At 42.4% G+C, this 21,460-nt stretch overlaps 1 protein-coding gene across 2 annotated transcripts; it reads left to right on the top strand.

Moving 5' to 3' along the window:
• tnfrsf19 (tumor necrosis factor receptor superfamily, member 19) lies at positions 1–16,346 on the top strand. 2 transcript variants are annotated; one of them, XM_036961476.2, is made up of 10 exons: positions 1–1,217; positions 1,656–1,746; positions 2,090–2,203; positions 6,691–6,869; positions 7,031–7,116; positions 12,511–12,675; positions 12,832–12,999; positions 13,126–13,228; positions 13,744–14,048; positions 14,922–16,346. In XM_036961476.2, exons 2-10 carry the CDS (start codon positions 1,681–1,683, stop codon positions 14,924–14,926), a joined length of 1,191 nt encoding a protein of 396 aa, XP_036817371.2. In that variant the 5' UTR covers positions 1–1,217; positions 1,656–1,680; the 3' UTR covers positions 14,927–16,346. The 2 variants fall into 2 exon arrangements, with proteins under 2 accessions (XP_036817371.2, XP_036817372.2); XM_036961477.2 differs by having other exon boundaries at positions 4–1,217; positions 12,832–12,957.
• Positions 16,347–21,460: the final 5,114 nt, after the last annotated feature.

Below are 21,460 nucleotides of genomic sequence, written 5' to 3'. Positions count from 1 at the left end.
AGTAGGCCTAGTTAGGGCAGGAGTAAAATTATGATTTTTGTGAAACACTGAAGGCTAGGCCTATGTGAGAAGGGACACTGTTTGTTAAAATTAGCATTAGGCCTTCATGTATTATATTGTAAGGGTTCATAGGTTGTTAATAATTGCATACATTATTTACAGGTCAATTGTAAATTATTATATGGTATTATTGGTCAGGTCAATGTTGTTGCTCTAACAATTAAGGCTTAAGCCACAAGTCTATAAACATCTTCTAAACTCTTTATAAGGGTAGCCTAGTGGTTAGAGCTTTGGACTAGTAACCGGAAGGTTGCAGGTTCAAACCCCCGAGCTGACAAGGTACAACATGTACGTTCTGCCCCTGAACAGGCAGTTCCTAGGCCGTCAATGAAAATAAGAGTTTGTTCTTAACTGACTTGCCTAGTTAAAAATAAGCTGGTTATAAACCCTTTATAAACTCCAAACATAAAGGGTAGCTGCAGCCTATCTTATCCAAATTGACCACCATAAAGTAGAGACAGTTTGTTTGCTCTCAGCCTCTTTCAGATTGTTAACTTTGTGGCTGGTTTCCTCTCTAAAAGCTGCAGACAGTCGGCCCGACCAATCCCAGAACAGCAGAGTGACGTCATGGCATCTGCAGCTCATTGAGATGAAAGGGAATGTTGAGGGCTGTGCTCAACTTCAAACCCAAGCTTGGCATCAAACAGCGAGCCCTCAGATAAACCAAACAAACAGACCGGGGATCGCACAGAGGGAGGCGGCCCTGGAAGTGGAATAACAACACAACCAGATCTCGACGCCTTGCACTTTACAAACTCTTTGCATTTCCACTTTAGTGATACCTCTGTCTTGCATGCAATTGTATCGAATTGTGAGGTTATTGTCATGCGATCATAATGACCTGTTTGTAGCTCTAGTGTCCGCCCTGTGATTGCGCTTTGATGTAGGCCTAGAGGCCGATCAGAGATCAGATTACATGTTTTAGATCGCAGCCATCCCCTGCCTTTGATCTCCACGCTGATTTTGTCTTCAATCCGGGGATTCCTCTGGACTGGAGCAGCGCAGCCGGGCAGAGAGCACATCGCATGGCTGGAATGGTCTGGAGTCCTATGCAGAACGCATAGGAGTGGATATCTGTCTCAAACTACAGCCAGGGAAGGGATAACTAAAGGAAGGGATAACTAAAGAACCGATCAGACTACAGCAGCACATACCAGGTAAAGCGTACAGAGGGCTGCAGTTGTTGTGTAGCCTATATGATTTTGAGACATTCAACAAACTGAAACTATTAACATAAAAGTTTTGACTTTTGATAAGATAATTCTGTCATAGCCCTGACCGGTTTTGATGCATGACGTCGCATCATTGTCCTCGCTGAATATATAAACTATCTCATCAAAAACATTGTTACAATGTTCCACAATAGTTGTTACAAAACCGGTATGTTGTGATTGGTCACTATGTCTACCTGTTTGGAGGAAAGTGGCTGAGAACAAATATGTACCTACTCATGATTATTGTACACATTTTCACTGGCCACACATTGGTCTTGTTGACACCAATACAAGGTTCCACAATATTCCTTTATGTTTTTTGTTGTTGTTGAACAGAGTAGAAATTCTCATCTTCATTCTATATCTCTCTCTCTTTTCCAGACTCATTCCACAGTAGCCCCTCAAAATGGCCTGGATGTTTGGTCAAACCTGGTTACTTCTGCTGACATTTCATGTAATATACTCATCTCTGGTAAGTGTTCTGCATTGAATTTACCCAACTAGTGTGATATCAGGCTTTTGACAGGCCATTTATAGTCTGATCTGTGATCTGTAATGTCCACGTATAATAGCCTTTGTAACAGTCTCCATTCTAAGTTAGTGTTGTCAGATCTGGCAGGACATCAATGTGTGGACGGACAGATATAGTAGTCTACATAGTTTGAGGAGTAAAAGCCAGTGGGTGAAATAGTGGCACTATTGTAGGGGGATTACGTCCGCTCTGGACTCGGTTCACATTATCTCTTACTGATGAAAGGCATGATGAAACGCAGGAATCCCTAGCTGCTCAGTATCAAATTATTATTCCCTCTCAGGTTCCTGTAACGGCGGAGGAGGAGACCAGTGAATGCAGAGAACAGGAATACAAGGATCAGCTTGGGAACTGTAAACCCTGCAAGCAGTGCGACGCGGGACAGGAGCTATCAAAGGTCTGAAGCCTAGTAATGTACCCTATATAGACAGTAAAACTTAGACATCAACATATTATGTTCTTCTTAAGAGTGCCTTTAAATGTACTGTACTTTACATACAGACTTAAAAAATATGTAGGAAATTTAGTCCAGATGATTACACCTCAGTTGAACAAGTTTATAGCATGTTTCATCACAGTTGAAAGGAAACCTTCATCTATAAAAATGAAAGAGAGTGAAACCATGATAAAACTGGATACTAACAGATCACTTAAATCATGTTGGAACTTCATAAACCTGAATAACCTCTGGATAAGATATACACTTGGTAAAAAAACAAAACACAGATATTTTTTGGGAAAGACCTGCGTTCATCAATAGAATGGATTCCAGTGTTTAGAATAGTGAATATTATCCAGGGGACTGAGGTTATTTATGACTTCCTCTGTTTCATGGAGAAAAGGGCCAAATGGCTTTTGTAGAACACCAACCGCTCTTTAATCAGTCACACCCATACTTCGACCCTCTGTTGCTGAATGGATTCCATTGTTTTTCCCCAAGTTCCCTGTCCAAGTTATTGTCTCAATTGTTTGAAGGAAACCATGCATAAACTTGCTGTACAGTGAGAGGGGAATGCCTTTAATCACAATTCTTGCCAAAGACATGGTGCTCTGTGTGGGCTGTGTAGAAACGGGTTGGGAGGCCATAAGCAAGTTAGTTTAGCAATGCTTTTCCTCCTACCACTTCAACATGTGCTCAGCTAAGCACAGGTAAAAAAAAACGTCCATCTTATACTAAATTGCCCTCTCGTATCATCTGTTGCACACATACATTTCTACCAGGTTGCCTTTTATCTTGTTACACACAGACATGCAGTCAGTGGTGGTACGCTTCAGTGGGCCCCATGTTTCTCTGCCAGTTCAACAGTCATGAATGCTAGACACCCTGGGGGTCCTGGTTAATAATTGGCTGCCTCATTCATTCTAAGTGGTAGCGGGAAGCCATCTCACAGTGGAGGGAGGCTCTAATAAGGCTGTGTGGCTGCCATAGAGACATATGGAATGTGATTATACCATCTTCTGGATGTCTGCCCAAACATCAATTAGGTCTTCGTTCAGGGAACCACCAAAGCATCAGGGAAGTCTTTTATTAAAATGATCTGATATTTGTCATTTTCATCAACATAACATAACTTAATAGCTACAAGGGTTGCTTTGTTTTTGTCCCCATATCAAACATACATACTGTTAAGAACTACATTCCTGTCCCCCCCGTCCCCCCGGTCCCGCTTAAATCTGAACTCAGACCCTTTGGAGTCACCATTAAGTAGGTAACCCCCCCAGGCTATAAATTCAGCCACCAGTGGTTTCAAATGACAGAGATAGCTAATATACCATTCACTTTGAACCAAGTGGTCTCAACAACAATCTTGATTAATATTTTGACCAGGGATGGTATTTAACAAGCTTCCTGGCCTTGAGGGTCAGATTGTTGCGAGCTCTTCTGAGAATCACACAACTCTGGTTTCTTTCTATTAAATCCTCGAAAAATACAGAAGTCCTCGCCTTGTCTTTCATCCAGCATTTCGTCACATTTGCGCAAATCTACGATTCCAAACCATATATACATACAGTACACACAGTACACACAGTACATACAGTACACATAGTACATACAGTACACATAGGAGTGACTGCCCCACATATAGTGCATGCAAGCTGGGAACTGCATTAAGCCACTGGCAAAGAGGCAACATGTCTTTGATTTGTAGACACTAGACATTGAAAGAGTGTGGCAGTGTGTGGAGAACATTAGATGGCACACTGCGTTAACAAACTCATATTGTTTTACGAACTCATTCATTACTGGATCAGATGACTGGCCCCCCTAGAGACTCTTGTAATTCCGTCCTGATCTCTGAACTATCTCCCCGTCTGAACATGCTTTAACCCCAGCCAGCCAGCTCTCTCTCTCTCTTCCCTCCACACAGCTCTACCTCTGTGCTGTTTTGCTTGGCATTCTCACCAAAAACTAGATCTGGAGATAGGAGTAAAATGAGACTTGTAAGCACTGGCTTTTGTGCTCACTTTTTAGGCTAGATCATCCTAAACCCATTGAAGTAATGACACACTTGAAAGCTAATTTACCTATACCCAATTAGCTCCATTTAAACGAGACAGTAGCATTATGTGATTCCTGGCTGCATCCAAAGATGGGATACCTTGACAGCATCTTTATTGTAAAAAAAAAAAGGTGTTTCCATCCAATTACCAGAGACAAAGGACTGAATTAGATCATTCCGGGATGTTACAGCTCTGCCTGGGTGGAGAGGGGACAAGTTGGCTGAGTGCTCCTTTTGTTCTGTGCCCTGGCCTGTGTACATGGCAGCCCCATCTACTGCCATGCAGTGCCACATGAACAGTGTGCCAGCGCCCAGCTTTGTGGGGATCAATCCTCTTAAGGCCCCTTCATCTAGAAGTTGGATGACGCTCCTCTGTCCAAAACCACTCTAAACAGCTCTGCTCTGACTGCTTTGCAGCAGCTAGCCTTCCATGGCGTGCACTAGGAGAAACCCAGGCTCCAGGGTTCACCATCCTCCATGAATCAAAATTGTAACTTTATTTACTTCTCTCCGTTGTCATCATCTCCCTTCCCTCTTTCTGTCTCACTCTGTCTCTCATCTTTCCACTGTTCCCTGCTCTGCTGGTGTGAAGGTCCTTATATGGAGATCACACAACAACAGCTGCAGTCCTGTCATAGCCTTCCTCCGGCCAGAGCCAAGGCCCAATGTCGTCTTATATGTGTTTAGCTGAAATGGCTAAATTCCTCTGTCTTCTGCCCCGACTCTGTGGGGCCATCACGGGATCCCATCTTTGCCTCACTTTTGAACATTTTCTTAGCCAGTCTGCCCACATTCTGGTGGGACTGCATGCCCAGGCGGTGAAACGTGACAAGGTCAAGGAGAGAAGTGCCCTGTTTGAATCTCACCTTCACGTTAATGATATATGAGCCCCCCCTCCATCAGTCAGCCTGGTCTGGGAATGCAGTGTGGCAACAGTGGTTTAATAGTGGACGGGGGCAGCTGCTGCAGATAACACAATGACTGATGTCATTCCAGCACAGTCCTTTTACTTGGCGTGGGATGTGATGATCAGCAGGAATGTAAATGTTCCTATGACCACAGGAAAACAAGTTTGCCAGCCTCTGTGTGCCAAATAAGTACTATTGAATAGGGATTGCATTAACATTAGACTTACTACATACACCCCATTATACATGTGTGGTCAAAACAGAATAGGCTATATTCTCTTGTCCCCATTTTATGAGGTGTACCCATTAATCCAATAGTAAACAGATATACTCATGTTATATAGATAATATATACAAGGTGATAATACTGTATATCTAATATGGGTCCAGTAATATTTTCCATCTTAGATTCGCTATAGAGGTTTAAGCCTGACAACTGAGCTGATTCCATATTAGATCACTCATTCAGTAATAGATGCTCTGCTTTTTAAGTGCAGTACCCATTGTAGGACCAGGAGAGGTATTCAACTTCTTACTCTTGTGCACCTCTCCATAATCCCTGCCCCATATCTAACTGAAGCGTTGCCTACATACACTGGCCTCTCAATCACCAGGACACTCACTGAGTTGTTCCAGAAAGAACCAGTCATACATAAACCCAGCAATATACTTGCAATAATACAACAGTGGTTGTCCCCGAGGGCCTTTATCTTTGAAATACCCGCCCATTCTGGATCCTGTTGCGGAAGGTCATGCATTGATTCTGAGAGTCAGGGAGATTATTGCCAGTGTAAGATGTTACCTTGTGATCTTGGAAGCCAAGATCATTCTTTAATTCTAGACACCCTGGTCATCCTCCACATACAACACCCGTTCTGCCAGTCACATTCTGTTAAAGATCCCCAAAGAACACACATCCCTGGGTCGCTCCTCTTTTCAGTTCGCGGCAGCTAGCGACTGGAACGAGCTGAAACAAACACTCAAACTGGACAGTTTTATCTCAATCTCTTCATTCAAAGACTCAATCATGGACACACTGACTGACAGTTGTGGATGCTTTGTGTGATGTATTGTTGTCTCTACCTTCTTGATCTTTGTGCTGTTGACTGTGCCCAATAATTTTTGTACTCTGTTTTGTGTTGCTACCATGTTGTGTTGCTACCACGCTGTGTTGTCATGTGTTGCGGCTTTGCTATGTTGTTGTCTTAGGTCTCTCTTTATGTAGTGTTGTGTTGTCTCTCTTGTTGTGATGTGTGTTTTGTCCTATATTTATATTGTATTTTTTATTTTATTTTTAATCCCAGGCCCCCGTCCCTGCAGGATGCCTTTTGCCTTTTGGTAGGCCGTCATAGTAAATAAGAATTTGTTCTTAACTGACTTGCCTAGTTAAATAAAAAGAAATAATTCAGAGCCTTTTTCCAGCTGCCCCCAGCCCCACCTCTCACCCAGAGGGTTTCTCCTGTTAATCCCTCCAGGAATGTGGCTTTGGTTACGGAGAGGATGCCCGGTGTGTGCCCTGCAGAAGCAGCCGCTTCAAAGAAGATAGGAGCCTGCAGAAGTGCAAGCCCTGCCTGGACTGTGGCCTGAACAACCGCTTCCAGAAGGGCAACTGTTCCACCACCAGAAATGCTGTGTGCGGAGACTGTCTGCCTGGGTGAGGGAAGAGCTTAATCACTTACAACAACTACTCTACTTCTACTACCAGTGTACTACTACTCAGTTACTACAGATAAATTGTCAAAGTATTGGTTCGTTACTTCACACAATCAATTAAACATATTTCATAATAATCCAATGCTATGTTGTGTTTAACAGGTTTTACAGGAAAACTAAGCTGAGCGGATTCCAAGATATGGAGTGCATACCATGTGGGGACCCTCCACCTCCATATGAACCACACTGTGAGGACTTACTTTCTCTTCCTTTACTGGAAGTTGTGTAACATCAGAAGAGCCTCTGAGGAAAAGTTCTCATTAAGTTGAACCGTTCACATCAGGCCAAGGAATGTAGCCAGTGAAATTACAGGCAAAATAAGGAATATCCGTAGCTTGAATGAGAAGTTGAGAACATCATTAATTAAAACTATTGAACTCCAGGCTAAAAGTACAGCCAAGACCCCAAAAACATGTCAGGCCATAATGCCATAACAAAGCACATTCCTTCATCTAAAACATGCCAGCACAAGGCCCTTAGAGTAATCAGAACCACAACCCCAATGGGTGGAGAAAATCACTGTTCATTCAGTGAATTCTCATTGAGCCAGCCAACTATGTTTTATGCCCAAATAAATGCTTAGTTTTACAAGTAGGCCCATAAATGTTGAAATGGATACTGCTAGCATAACAGTCGGTCTTGCCAGAACTGGATTATTTTAGCTGCGACAATAAGACCCACTATCATCGCTCCATTCTCAGGGACTCCATTCTCAGGGACTGTAAAAGCCTCCATCCACATATTTCAAGACAAAAAGAAGCTTTAATGTGTCTAAATAATAGTGTGGAAATGATTGCATTACATCATGCTTCTTTAGTTAGGTCTTGAATTAAATAAGAGAGTGTAGTGTCACATCATGTACAGTAAAATTCTTAAACTTTGTCGTGTAATTTGCTAGCATGTATCCACGGAGGTCTATTAAGCATTTCTTAAAGTTTTTTTTGTTCACAAAGCAGCGGATTGAATTCCAGTAGGACACTACTACATCTCATTAGCCACCTTTTTCCAGCCATTACCAGTGATTAAGTATAACCTTATGATTTTCGGCACTCACACAGAGAGAGTGGGCTAGCTAACTTATACCTTTGGTAAATGAGTGTGACTTCCTGATGCTTGTGGAGGCCGCAGCTGTTCCTTGAGAAGGTTTGGCAGCGTGTGTGTATCCAGCTAGGTCTAGCACCCCTCTGTTAGATAAATGAAAACGTCTCCAGGATATCAGACAACTTGAACTCACAAACTGAGTTTACATTTGCTCTTTCTGGAGAGGGAAAAAAAATCTACTTACATTCAGTATGTAAATCTGTGTCACACCCTCAATATGAGCTTGTTTAACTACTACCATTTTTGGATAGGACAATAAATATTTATTTTCTAGCCATAACTGTAAAACATGCAGTATTTGTCTAGATAGAGTCTACATATGACTTGACCATATGAAATCACCCTGAACATGGGCCTTGGGACATCTAAGTTATGCATGTCTGTATGTTTGGCTGGCTGTCTGGCTTGCCATTTTGAATGCAGAAGCCCATGAATCAAAATGGCCATTGTCTCCCAGAGAGAGCAGAGCTGGTAGTTACTACAGGGAGTCTTCCAAATGTTTGAAAGCCTTGATCTCTCTTCCTCTAGTGTTATCTTGTGTAGGGTGGTGAAAACTTAAAGGGCAGATCATTATAATAGGCTACACTGGCTCGGGGCGAAGCTGCAGCTGTGCAGGGAGGCCGCTTTTGGAGGAGGCCGTAAATCTTAACGCACTTCAGTCTCCTGGACAGTTTCTGGGGCAGAGTAAAACTTAGATTGTGTTTTATTGGTTCCTTCAGTTGCTTTAATGTATTTCATCTGCAGGAGTTTCTTCTGTGTCACGGTAGAGCTGTAACAGTTGTCTGGAGAGAGGCCGACCGTTGCACCCCCCAATCCCCAGCTCCAGAACCGTTTCGCCATTTTTACTCATTCCAAACAGATTTACGCCAAGGTCATATGGGAATTTAGTCCGTTTTTTCTATTACCAAACCAATAATCATTGCTTCTTATTTAAGATGGAAGCTTAACAGTCAGAGAAATATTTTTAGACACTTGTATCTCAAACCAGGATTTCACAGCATACACAAAAGGAAGTCAGTCCAATTTTGTTTGAAGCAAAATGCAGACTCTTATCACCTCTTAATGCAACTGTAATACTTTTCCTAGAGATAGGGCCTGTGGTCAGGGCTACTCAAGACCCTAAAACTCATGACCCGACTAATATCCATCCTCATTTCTCTCAACTTGTTACATTCAGACAACTTTATCTCAGTATTTAATTTCTTCTACTTCTACTTTCCTAACTTCAAAGGTCTGTGTCATGTCTCCTGACCACTGACTGTAAAAAAGTAGTGTTAGCAGCATGCACAGAGTTATCTAGATTGAGTTGAAAACCAACACAAGCCAAATGAGAGCGGTCAACCCTTAAAATCAAGTCCACCAAAACAAAGTCACTCAAGAGCCAATCAGGACTCCCGAGTGGCGCAGCGGTCTAAGGCACTGCCTCTCGGTGCAAGAGGCGTCATTAGAGTCCCTGGTTTGAATCCAGGCTGTATCACATTCGGCCGGGATTGGGAGTCCCACACAATTGGCCCAGCGTTGTCTGGGATTGTCCGGGGTAGGCCGTCATTGTAAATAAGAATTTGTTCTTAACTGACTTGCCTATATAAAGGTAAAATAAAAAATTAAGAATTGACATGAGTAAAGTGTTTATGCTCAGAGCAGCAAAGCGCCTCACCAATGCCGTAATCTAGTATCCATGTAAATGTATAAACCCACAACCCCATGGCAATGCTAGTTTGTTTTTCTTGCAACACTAAAATGGGTGTTGGGTGTATTTATGATAGGAAAGTCTGTTTAGTCAAAAATACAAACTCTTGGTTGTGGAGGGCTCATACCTCTTTGGCAATGGGAAGTCATTCCAGTTTCACAGGTGATGAATGTGGATGGGGTCACCATTAGTTTTCAGAAGGAGCCATTCATACTTCCCACTGGGCAAAAACTGGTTAAATCAATGTTGTTTCCACATCATTTCAACCAAACAATTCACATGATGATGTTGAATCAACGTGGAAAACTGGTAGGATTTGAACAAAGTAATCAACATAAGATAATTTCTGATTTCTTAACCTAAATCTAATGACAAGGTGATTTTTTTTGTTGATTTCAAATTGAATTCACGTTAGTTGAGTACTCAATCAAATGTAAATCAAAACTAGACATTGAACTAGACGTCTGTGCCAGTGGGTTGGTGGTTCCCTGTCTCTTTGTGGCCTGTCATACACAAGGCCATGCATGGCTTTACGTTTGGCATTCCCAAAAGTCAACAGGGAGAGAGGAGAGCATGTATCAAAACAAGCAGTTTATTGGCAGAGTGCGGTGGGTTGATACGATCGGCAGGTGAGGTCTCCTCAATGGGTCAGCCTTAATCTGTGTTTGCTGCAGCTGTCTGGGAGTGATAAGAGCTGCCACTGGGCTGGGGGTGTGGGGGAGACAGCTGTCTGGGAGTGATAAGGGCTGCCACTGGGCTGGGGGTGTGGGGGAGACAGCTGGCTGCGGAGGGGAGTGGGGAGGGCTGGCTGGATCAGACGGCCATGACATGGGGTTTCCACAACTGTACAGTGGAAGAAAAAGTCTTAGAGGTTTTCTGCACCATGGTGAGAAAAGGATGTACCTTGCTTGTGTAAGCATGGGTGTAGGTGTTCAGTCAAAATCTTTCAGCAAGTCATTTTGGGTTACTTTGATAGAGGACTTTCCAAAAGATGGATAGGAAGGACATTCAAAGATTTTCTTTAGTTGTTTGTTTTCTCAAGTTGTTTGATTTAGTGGAGAATGTTACCGTATCCTCACAAAATCATCTCAATATATATCAAGTTATATTCCGCTATATAAACTGTCTAGTGTAATTTATGTATTTGCCTTGATCTGAGCAGTGCACTCCTGTCAACATTGTTAGAAAAGGGCACTTGGTTTCTGTCATAACAGTTTTGAAGACCTATCTCCCCTGAAACGTCCTAATCTTGTTTTAATAAGCCATTATCACCTGTTTGTTTAGAATGTATTTTTAAATGCTTATTTATTTTGCCACCGGGTCAAACTGACATTTTAAGCTTCACCGGCAGTTTGTGATTTTTTTCTTCCTCAGATGGAATGTACAAATACCCTTCTCCCCTATCCTCTATCCCGCTGGAATATAAAACCTTTCCCAAGGCTAAAGTAATGTTTACATTGCACAACAAAGCTCTTGAATTTGAAAAGACCAAACCCACGTTGTTTTATGATTAATGTACTAAAAAGCAAACAGTGATTGAAGGGGCCTATTGAAAAATATTTTTCAAACAAAAAATATATTAAACAGATCTCACATAATCACTATTTTCTCTATAGGGGGCGGGTAGCCAGTCACTTTGTCATAGTAGGTGTAGTATTACTTTAGGTATTTTGCTCTCTATGTAAACCTACACATCAACTATGCACAGCTCTTGACTCACTTTAAATTCTATAAGAATGTAATTGTGATGAGGGAGAGTAATATTGACCTAAAATTTTAATCACAGATAACACAATCATACTTCTGTTGCTTTTTAAAATAATATCAGTGGCCTTATTGCACATGTTTGCCTTGTGACTAGACATCCGTCATGTACGAAATTATTCCCCAACAAAGTTTGTTTGCTTTGTTGAGGAATTAAGCAGATAGTTATATCCGATAAAGAACCATTACAATGACATTTTAGTCATTGAACCTTCATTTAGCATAAGGAGATTGTATCTAATTTGTTATGACATCTGGCACATTAAGCCCTGATGTTCCATATCCGTGGGAAAGTGTTTAATGAGAAGCTGTCCTCAAGGCCAGGTCCCTTAATCTGAGAGTGTGTGAACAGTTTGGCGGTGGGGATCCTAGACAATGGCAGCAGTTGCAGTCATGGGATAAACACACATGCACGAATGCACACACACACACACACGCACACACACACACACACACACACACGCGCACACACACACACACACACACACACACACACACACACACACACACACACACACACACACACACACACACACACCAGGCTTGTTTCAAAGGTCTGGCCAGACTACACAGACATAATGATGGGGCTGTGTGACTGGCATGAGAGGGCCTTGGGGTGGGGGGATGAATGATGGCAATAACTCATCCTCCGGAGGGAGGGGGAGGGGGGGAATCTACTCCAGACATTCTCCTTTGAGCCTGTCTCCTTGGAGGACTCAGTGGGTCAAAGACAGCTACTACATGCCAGTAATAAACATAAACCTAGAATGGACACAATTCAGGTGTAGAAAAATACTTGTTTTCAATATGGCCAGATAGTACTACCAAGGTCAGACAAAGACATGACACAGTCGACTCTAAAATATAGTCATTCTAAAACTATACAATTGAAATGTTTTATTTAATTGAACTTTTTACAACTTCTACTGTAATTTCCGATGTTATTATGTCAGAAGAACTGCAGTGGTGACGTTTGATGCTCATATTGACCTTCTCTCTCTCCCCGTCTCTATCTCTGCCCCTGCAGGCAGCGGGCGGGTGAACCTGGTTCCCATCCCCCCGGTGGTGACCAGCCCTCGGGACATGGCTCTGGCAGCAGTCATCTGTAGCGCTCTGGCCACCGTGCTGCTGGCCCTGCTCATCCTCTGTGTCATCTACTTCAAGAGACAGCTGCTGGAGAAGAAGCCCAGTGGTGAGTGACCAACTTGAATTTGAAAGAAGTCATTACAATGGTGTGGAAATCTCAGTGTAGCATTGGGACCAACAGGTGGCTTTGCTATTTAAATATAGCAGCTGCTATCTTGCACTTGTTTGGGGTCTCCATTATGAAAGTGTATTTTTGCTTCAGCATCTCTAAGGTCCCAGGATGGTCCGTACAGTGGAGCAGAGTTGTCCTGCCTGGACCGACGGAAGCTCCATGACTTCCCTCAGCGCCCATGCTGCCAATGTCACCATGGGCCAGGCCACACCTGTGGTAGGTCCAATTACTGGTGGGCTTCTACAAGCACATCAAGTGGTATGGAGTCTTTGACTTTATCACTATGGTACTGGCATTACTGTACACTGAGGCTTCTTGGCCAGGTCATCCATGCGTTCTAATGGTTGGCGGTCGATCACACGGTTATTCCTGTGTGATTTCCAGGCCCAGTGCACTTGATCCCCTCCCTGTGCTGTGATGAAATCTGCAGTCTGGGCCGGAGCAGAGACACCAGCCCCTTCCAGTCCCAGATCAGCCTCAACGAGGGGTGAGGACCATGACACAACACCACTCACCTCCACTCAAAACCATCAACCAACATTAATTAACCACCAATCAACATCACTTAACATTGTTCAACACCATCATAATTCATCAACAAAAATCACCATCTATTTTAGCCCAGATATGACAGTCAGAAGAACAGGTAACAAGCACAGCAACTGATATTGTTTGACATCATGTCTCCTGGAATCCCAGAAAGACCTAGAAGTGTAGACAGACAGACAGACAGACAGACAGACAGACAGACAGACAGACAGACAACCATTGTTGTGGTGGATAATGTTTGCAAAACCAAACAACATTCCTTTACACACCTCTGGTTCAGAACAGGAAGAGAAACACAGACAAGGCCAACAACAGTCTTGTTATGGTGTTAACTTTGGGTCTGTTTGGGAGATTACTGTCAGAGAAGTTCCTCCCTGGGACTGTGGTTGGATCATTATTGCTAGGAATGGGAGAGATTTATGCTGCTGACACAGCCTCCATTTTCCCCTACAGATGCAGCATAAACCCCTGTGAGGAGAACGTCCTGCCCTATCTGAAAGCCCATCCAGAGCCCTGCATCTCCAGAGAGGCTGGCGAGACATGGCCACTCATGCAGAACCCCGACTGTGTCGAGAGCTTGGGATCGCCCCGCTACAACCCAGAACCCACAGAAAGGTGCGAGGAGGGCGAGGAGAAAGAGGAAGAGGGTTGCACGTTAAGTGAGGACACACAGGAGAAGCCAACTGATCAGAGCCAGGAGAAGACTGGTGCCTTGACAGAGGTCCTCCTTCCAAAGCAGCAGCCATCTTCACTGGAAGGTCAGTGGTGTCTTGCTGTACTGTATGACCTTTAATGCAGACACAGACAGAATGGTCCTCTGTGTACATACAGTTTGAAATTGAGCGATGCTTGGTATCTAACATACTTAAAATGCTCACTTACAGTAGGGTAAGCTTTCCCAGTAATTATACATGAGCCAAGCCAATGAGCGATTAACAAACTCAGTAACATACTATTCTTCACTGTGTTAAGAAAAGAGGAAAGTATGCAAGTGCAAACACTATTAAGCTCAGGAAACTAAAAGCCTTAGGTAAACTATGCCATGAAAGGAATGTGCTGTAAAGAAACATCACTGCTTCTCCTTCCCTTCAAAAACTATTTAGAATTCTTCTGCATAGCAGGTTCCCACCGGATTAATATGAAATGGAACCGATAAGAAATGGTTGTCCATTAAAACAGATACACACTATTTATGGAAAAAGCTTCCGTGTATCTGCCAAATGGAGCTTCAGAACCAGAGCAGACTGCCTGAACTGATGGAATCCAGTGAGTGGGAATGAGCTCAGAGCAGAGCAGCAGAAGCCCCAGCAAAGCAGTCATGTAGAAAGTTACAACACAGAGGCTATAACACAGAGGCGTCAGGACAGAGAAGACATTCTGTGTCCTACCAGCCTAGTTCAAACACACACACACACACACACACACAATTATTTTACCATAACTGTTGCACACCCTTTGATCGGCAGGGACAGTGGTGTCCATTGAAACTGGAAGCAAAGATAGGGCCAGGCCGCAATCCTAGCCGAGCTTTCTGATGATATTGTTTTAACTGACTCGGTCCCTGCCTGGCCTGTGTTAGGTAGATAGATTACTAATGACCGTGTGTGCTTTTCTCCTCTCTCTTTTTCCAGGATGACATGGATTTAGTTGGCTCGCGTTCCACCCTTGAACCACCCTGGACCGGAAAACAATCCAGAAAGATCCCGTTTCAGATTACATTAGCCCACACACCAATTTCAAAATAGTGTGTGGCACACAATCTCTTTCAAGCGGCTTGTGACCCACGGCCTTCCGTCACGCATCTGAAGCGACTATGTAAATAAATGCAAACAAAAGCACTTCACTGTAAAATAAAGCACAAGAGCAGAGACTGAAAAGAAATCTATGCACAACGCGATGTTGCCGGGCCAGAGGCTGATATAATGAAGTTCAAATGATGACAAAATGACTGTTGACTGGTACAAAGTAAACAGAAGCCATCCCCTTTGTTTCTGATGTCTGCTTAAGAATGTCTTACATCTACTTATGTAGGTGACAAGCAGCAACAGTATCACAGATATGGCAGTGTGACTATTGGTGTGTCTTAATAACTGACAACGTCTCCTTTAAAGGGCCTAAGAGAGGCACGTCAAAACGGACATCTGTGATTTCTGGTGCACATTGAAGACAGTCTAGATAATACTGAATAAGACCTTTTAAGGATTGGACCCTTTTCTTTTTCAAATTTGGCCTAAAATGACATACCCAAATTTAACTGCCTGTAGCTCAGGCCCTGAAGCAAGGATATGCATTTTCTTGGTACCATTTGAAAGGAAACACTTTGGAGTTTGTGGAAATGTGAAAGAGTTGTAGGATAATATAACACATTATATCTGGTAAAAGATAATACAAAGACAAAACCAACTTTTTTTTTGTACCATCATCTTTGAAATGCAGAGAAAGGCTAAAATGTATTATTCCAGCCCGGGTGCAATTTAGATTTTGGCCACTAGATGACAGCAGTGTACCTGCAAAGTTTTAGACTGATCCAATGAACCATTGCATTTCTGTTCAAAATGTTGTATCAAGACTGTCCAAATGTGCCTAATTTGTTTATTAATAACTTTTCATGTTTAAAACTGTGCACTCTCCTCAAACAATAGCATGGTATTCTTCCAATGTAATAGCTACTGTAAATTGAACAGTGCAGTTAGATTAACAAGAATTTAAGCTTTCTGCCAATATCAGATATGTCTATGTCCATTGTTCTTGTTACTTACAACCTTATGCTAATCGCATTAGCCTACGTTAGCTCAACTGTCCCGCAGGGGACCCACCGATCCTGAAGAACAATTAGGAATGTTTGTGTGTGATATCAAATTGGTTGTAGATCTTGTAAAATAGAAAATAGGTCAATATTTTTGTAACGTAGACATGACTGACTAGTGACAAATATGCCTGTTTTTTTCAGTTGCAGTATTGGTGGTTGTGCATAATTTTTTTTATACACTTCCACAATTAAATTTAATTTGATATAATTGTCCATATTTGTAAATAAACCACTTCAACAAGACAAACTATGTGATCTTGATTGTTGTTCAAATATCTCTAGTGAATAGCACTGAAATGGCCCATCTTAAATCCTACACCAAGGACCTCAGACAACCTGCAATCATCACTACATCACACATACTACATTCACTTCAATATACAGTGGGGTCTCTTTCTGAAACTCAACATATTACTTCCCCAAAAATAATATGATTGGATTTGGTTCAGAACAAGATACATACAAGTAATGAAAATAAACCTTCCTTTAGCGATTTCATATTTAGGACATTATTCATGGCTCTGTGCGATGTACAGTAGGCCCTCATGTGGTTACAGCTACCCAGCTCGCTCCTTTTGATAGCATGTTCACACCTTGATTAACCATCTGAAGGTAGTCCCACCTCACCGGGTGACGTCCAATGTCTGATATCAGTGCTAGGCAAGTAAAGCTCCCGAGTAGTGCAGCGGTCTAAGGCACCACTACAGACCCTGGTTTGATCCCGGGCTGTTTCACAACCAGCTGTGACTGGGAGTAGTCCCATAAGCCAGCGCACAATTGGCTCAGCAACGTCGGGGTTAAGGGAGGGTTTGGCCGGGGTAGGACGTCATTGTAAAAAAATAACAATTTGTTCTTATTAACTGACTTACCTAGTTAAATATAGGTTACATTTTTAAAAAATTCAAAGGACATTGTATGGTGAGCAGCTGCAACCTCAGCCCCTAGTAATTACAGTCAGAATCTGTTGAAACAGATGCAACAGCTGGTAATACTTGATTCAGCTAGTCGTCACAGTCTGGGTCGTGCTCTGTGTGAATTAAACAGAAGTCCCTCAAATCTCTGATTCATAACACCTAAGAGTCACTCTATCCTTCCTTCTCTGCCCATAACCTCCCCTCCCTCCACCCATCTCTCCATAACAGGAACACTTAGACAAAACAGAGGGAGCAGATTTGCCTTTAAGTCAAAACACTGGCAAAATGACAGGAATAGCAGGTGTTGTATTTGTCCCCTCTGATCTGAACAGGAAATAACAATGAACTGCTCATACTTTCTCAGAAAATTATATTCAACGCTCACATATTGTTGTACCAGATATTAGTATTTTCTCTTCCCTAAATCTATGGGCAGATTAAAAAAAAAATAAAAAAAATGTCTAATCTATTTATATGGACATTGGAACAGATGCTTCAAACTTACATTCATTCTCAAAGTGCTGAAGATTTATATATTGCACAATGATGCAATATTCTGAATTACAGAATGTACTTCTAGTGCTTTCCATAATTGATATGCATCAATATATATTATATATATAATATTTGTAATATATATATATAATATTTGTGAATATGGTATATTACATGTGGTATATGAACAGATCTGCAAAAACTTTCATGAACCACGTAGAACTTTTGGTTGACCTAAATCACTAAATACTAAACTGAACAAAAATATAAACGCAACATGTAAAGTCTTGGTCCTATGTTTCATGAGCTTAAATAAAATAGCCCAGAAATGTTCCATATGCACAACAAGCTTATTTCTCAACAAATTTTGTGCACAAATGTGTTTGCATCCCTGTTACTGAGCATTTCTCTGTTGCCAAGATAATCCATCCATCTGACAGGTGTGGCATATCAATAAACTGATTAAACACCATGATCATTACATAAGTGCACCTTGTGCTGGGGACAATAAAAGGCCACTCTAAAATGTGTGCCCCACATGTCTCAAGTTTTGAGGGAGTGTGCAATTGGTATGCTGACTGCAGGAAAGTCCACCAGAGCTATTGCCAGAGAATTGAATGTTAATTTCTCTACCATAAGATGACTCCAACGTCCTTTTAGTGACATCCAGTACATCCAACCGGCCTCACAACCGCAGACCACGTGTAACCACGCCAGTCCAGGACCTCCACATCCGGCTTCTTTACCTGCGGGATTGTCTGAGACCAGCCACCCGGACAACTGATGAAACTGTGGGTTTGCACAACCGAACAATTTCCACACAAACTGTCAGAAACTGTCTCAGGGAAGCTCAACTGCGTGCTCGTCGTCTTCACCAGGTTCTTGACCTGTGTCATGACGTTGGCCTGGGGGATAGGTTTATGACAGTCATAAATACCTCTTCCCCCCTTCTTCCTCCTCAAACACACCCTCTTCTCCCTTCCTATATAAGCCCTTGACGACAATATAACTTCCTGTTCCGAGGATATGAGGGCGACGGTCCTATGTCAGAATGGTTCAGATAATAACTACAGAACGAAGCCAAGATCAGCATGAGCTTTGGTTGCGAATGGTATGAACTTTTGAACTCTTATTCACTACAGAAGTGATACCTCCTAGCTGTTGAGTTAGCGACCGCAGCTGCAAATGCAGGTTAGGAAGGAACAGACAGAGTATCCCGTCTATCACACAACGACATTACTACAACGTATTCAATTGACAACCAGAGACATTCTTCAAAGGACAGAGGACTCGGTTTGGCAACACGGCCTTCCATCTACCACCAACCTACTGAAGCGCAGCTCAGAGTAAATATTTATTGCATTTTCCTTTTCCAAATGGGCGGTAATGACCAACTTAGAATGCATAAGATACAGTATTTACGATAGCACAGCTTCGCCTTTGTTCCTGTCTTCCCGCTCTTTCACTCAACCCAGCCCCTTTTCCTTTGTGTAACAAGCCGTCATATCTGTTCCGCCCGCTAGGGACATTTTCCTTTATGACGTAATTTGTAATCAAGTTATCAAATTGTGTGTATGTGAATTCTGTGTGATTAGTTAGGTATTTAGTAAATAAATAATTAACCCCAATTTTGTATTGCTGATTCAAATTATTAGCCAGGGTTCTTGCAGATAAAATAATTTACAACTTTCAGATTATGAGACTGAAGTAAGATGAAGATTAATGTTGACTGCTATTGATGTAAAATATTACTAGTTCTTTATGAGTTTATTCGGAAGATAACAGCTCTATAAATATTATTTTGTGGTGCCTGACTCTCTGGTTAATTACATTTACATGATTAGCTCAATCAGGTGATATTAATTACAGAGAAATTATTTTATAGAATATCAAATCAAAACAAATGTATTTATATAGCCCTTCATACATCAGCTGATATCTCAAAGTGCTGTACAGAAACCCAGCCTTAAACCCCAAACAGCAAGCAATGCAGGTGTAGAAGCACGGTGGCTAGGAAAAACTCCCTAGAAAGGCCAAACCTAGGAAGAAACCTAGAGAGGAACCAGGCTATGTGGGGTGGCCAGTCCTCTTCTGGCTGTGCCGTGTGGAGATTATAACAGAACATGGCCAAGATGTTCAAATGCTAGTAAATGACCAGCATGGTCAAATAATAATAATCACAGGCAGAACAGTTGAAACTGGAGCAGCAACATGGCCAGGTGGACTGGGGAAAGCAAGGAGTCATCATTCCAGGTAGTCCTGAGGCATGGTCATATGGCTCAGGTCCTCCGAGAGAGAGAAAGAAAGAGAGAAAGAGAGAAATAGAGAGAGCATACTTAAATTCACACAGGACACCAGATAGGACAGGAGAAGTACTCCAGATATAACAAACTGACCCTAGCCCCCCGACACAAACTACTGCAGCATAAATACTGGAGGCTGAGACATGAGGGGTCAGGAGACACTGTGGCCCCATCCGACGATACCCCCGGACAGGGCCAAACAGGAAGGATATAACCCCACCCACTTTGCCAAAGCACAGCCCCCACACCACTAGAGGGATATCTTCAACCACCAACTAACCATCCTGAGACAAGGCCGAGTATAGCCCACAAAGATTTCCGCCACGGCACAACCCAAGGGAGGGCACCAACCCAGACAGGAAGATCACATCAGTGACTCAACCCACTCAAGTGATGCACCCCTCCCAGGGACGGCATGAAAGAGCACCAGCAAGCCAGTGACTCAGCCCCTGTAATAGGGTTAGAGGCAGACAATCCCAGTGGAAAGAGGGGAACCAGCCAGGCAGAGACAGCAAGGGTGGTTTGTTGCTCCAGAGCCTTTCCGTTTACCTTCACACTCCTGGGCCAGACTACACTCAATCATATGACCCACTGAAGAGATTAGTCTTCAGTAAAGACTTAAAGGTTGAGACCGAGAATAGCATGTTTTATCAATTAATCCGGCATAGCCTAAGACACAATATTATTGGTGCCCCATGTGAGGAATCTAAAATAGAATGAGGGTTTCATTTTGATTCAGCCTGTATAAAATTGAAAAACAGATTACATAATGTACCATGGCCAAACGCAGGGCTATTTCTGCCTGGCTCGTTTCAGACACGGGTAGGCTCGGACATTATTAATTTCTCGAGCGAGGACAAAGGGCCAGCCGATTGAAATTCAGGAGATAAGCTTGACCAGCGATATATATCTCTGTCTCTCACGCGAGTAGACCAAGGCGCATTTTGTTGTTTGCCACGTGTTCCAGTTACCAAAGGAGGGTTTAGCTTGCATGCTAAAGCTAACAAGGGAAAATAGCCACGTTGAAATCCCTCCGGCTTGCAAACGGAAGTTTCGCTCCGGATAGTTCCGTTTGATTTCAGCGCGTGAAATCATTGATCATGTGCCCAGTATATTCGTTCATGAAGAATTATTCAGGTCACACTCAAGTCATTACTTATGATATCCAGACGGATATCAATGTCTTATCCAATTGAACTAATAAGTGTAAATCTGGCAATTTACATTCTGAAATAGATATTTTAAATAATATCCAAATTGATGAGTTTTCTAAATAAGACATTGTAAACTTTTTCCAAACCAACCTAGATGAAGCAACTTCTCAGGTTAATTAAAGTTTAATTCCCAAATAGCCTATTCAGGTCTGATTAATCATTAAATCAGTCAAATTTGGTTTTTGCAAAACCATTCAGTAATTCAGTACTGACAGAAGCCCCGCCCAGCGTGAATCCCATGTGGTTTCGGCCTTAGGGAGAAGTGCCACAGTGTTGAATGTGCCCAACATTTGATCTACTGTTTACACTTATGATATCCAATCAATGGAGATTGTATGGATTATCGTCACATTCAATTTAATAAGTTAAATTGTTGAACATAACTTAATGTTCTTCCAATCAAATGAGACACTTTTAAACTTCTCATTTTAACCT

The sequence above is a fragment of the Oncorhynchus mykiss genome, chromosome 24 (assembly GCF_057628025.1).
Source record: "Oncorhynchus mykiss isolate SJ-2025 chromosome 24, ASM5762802v1, whole genome shotgun sequence".
NCBI lineage: Eukaryota > Metazoa > Chordata > Actinopteri > Salmoniformes > Salmonidae > Oncorhynchus > Oncorhynchus mykiss.
The sequence above is the reverse complement of the archived record's forward strand: the minus strand, read 5'-3'. Positions and strand labels throughout refer to the sequence as shown.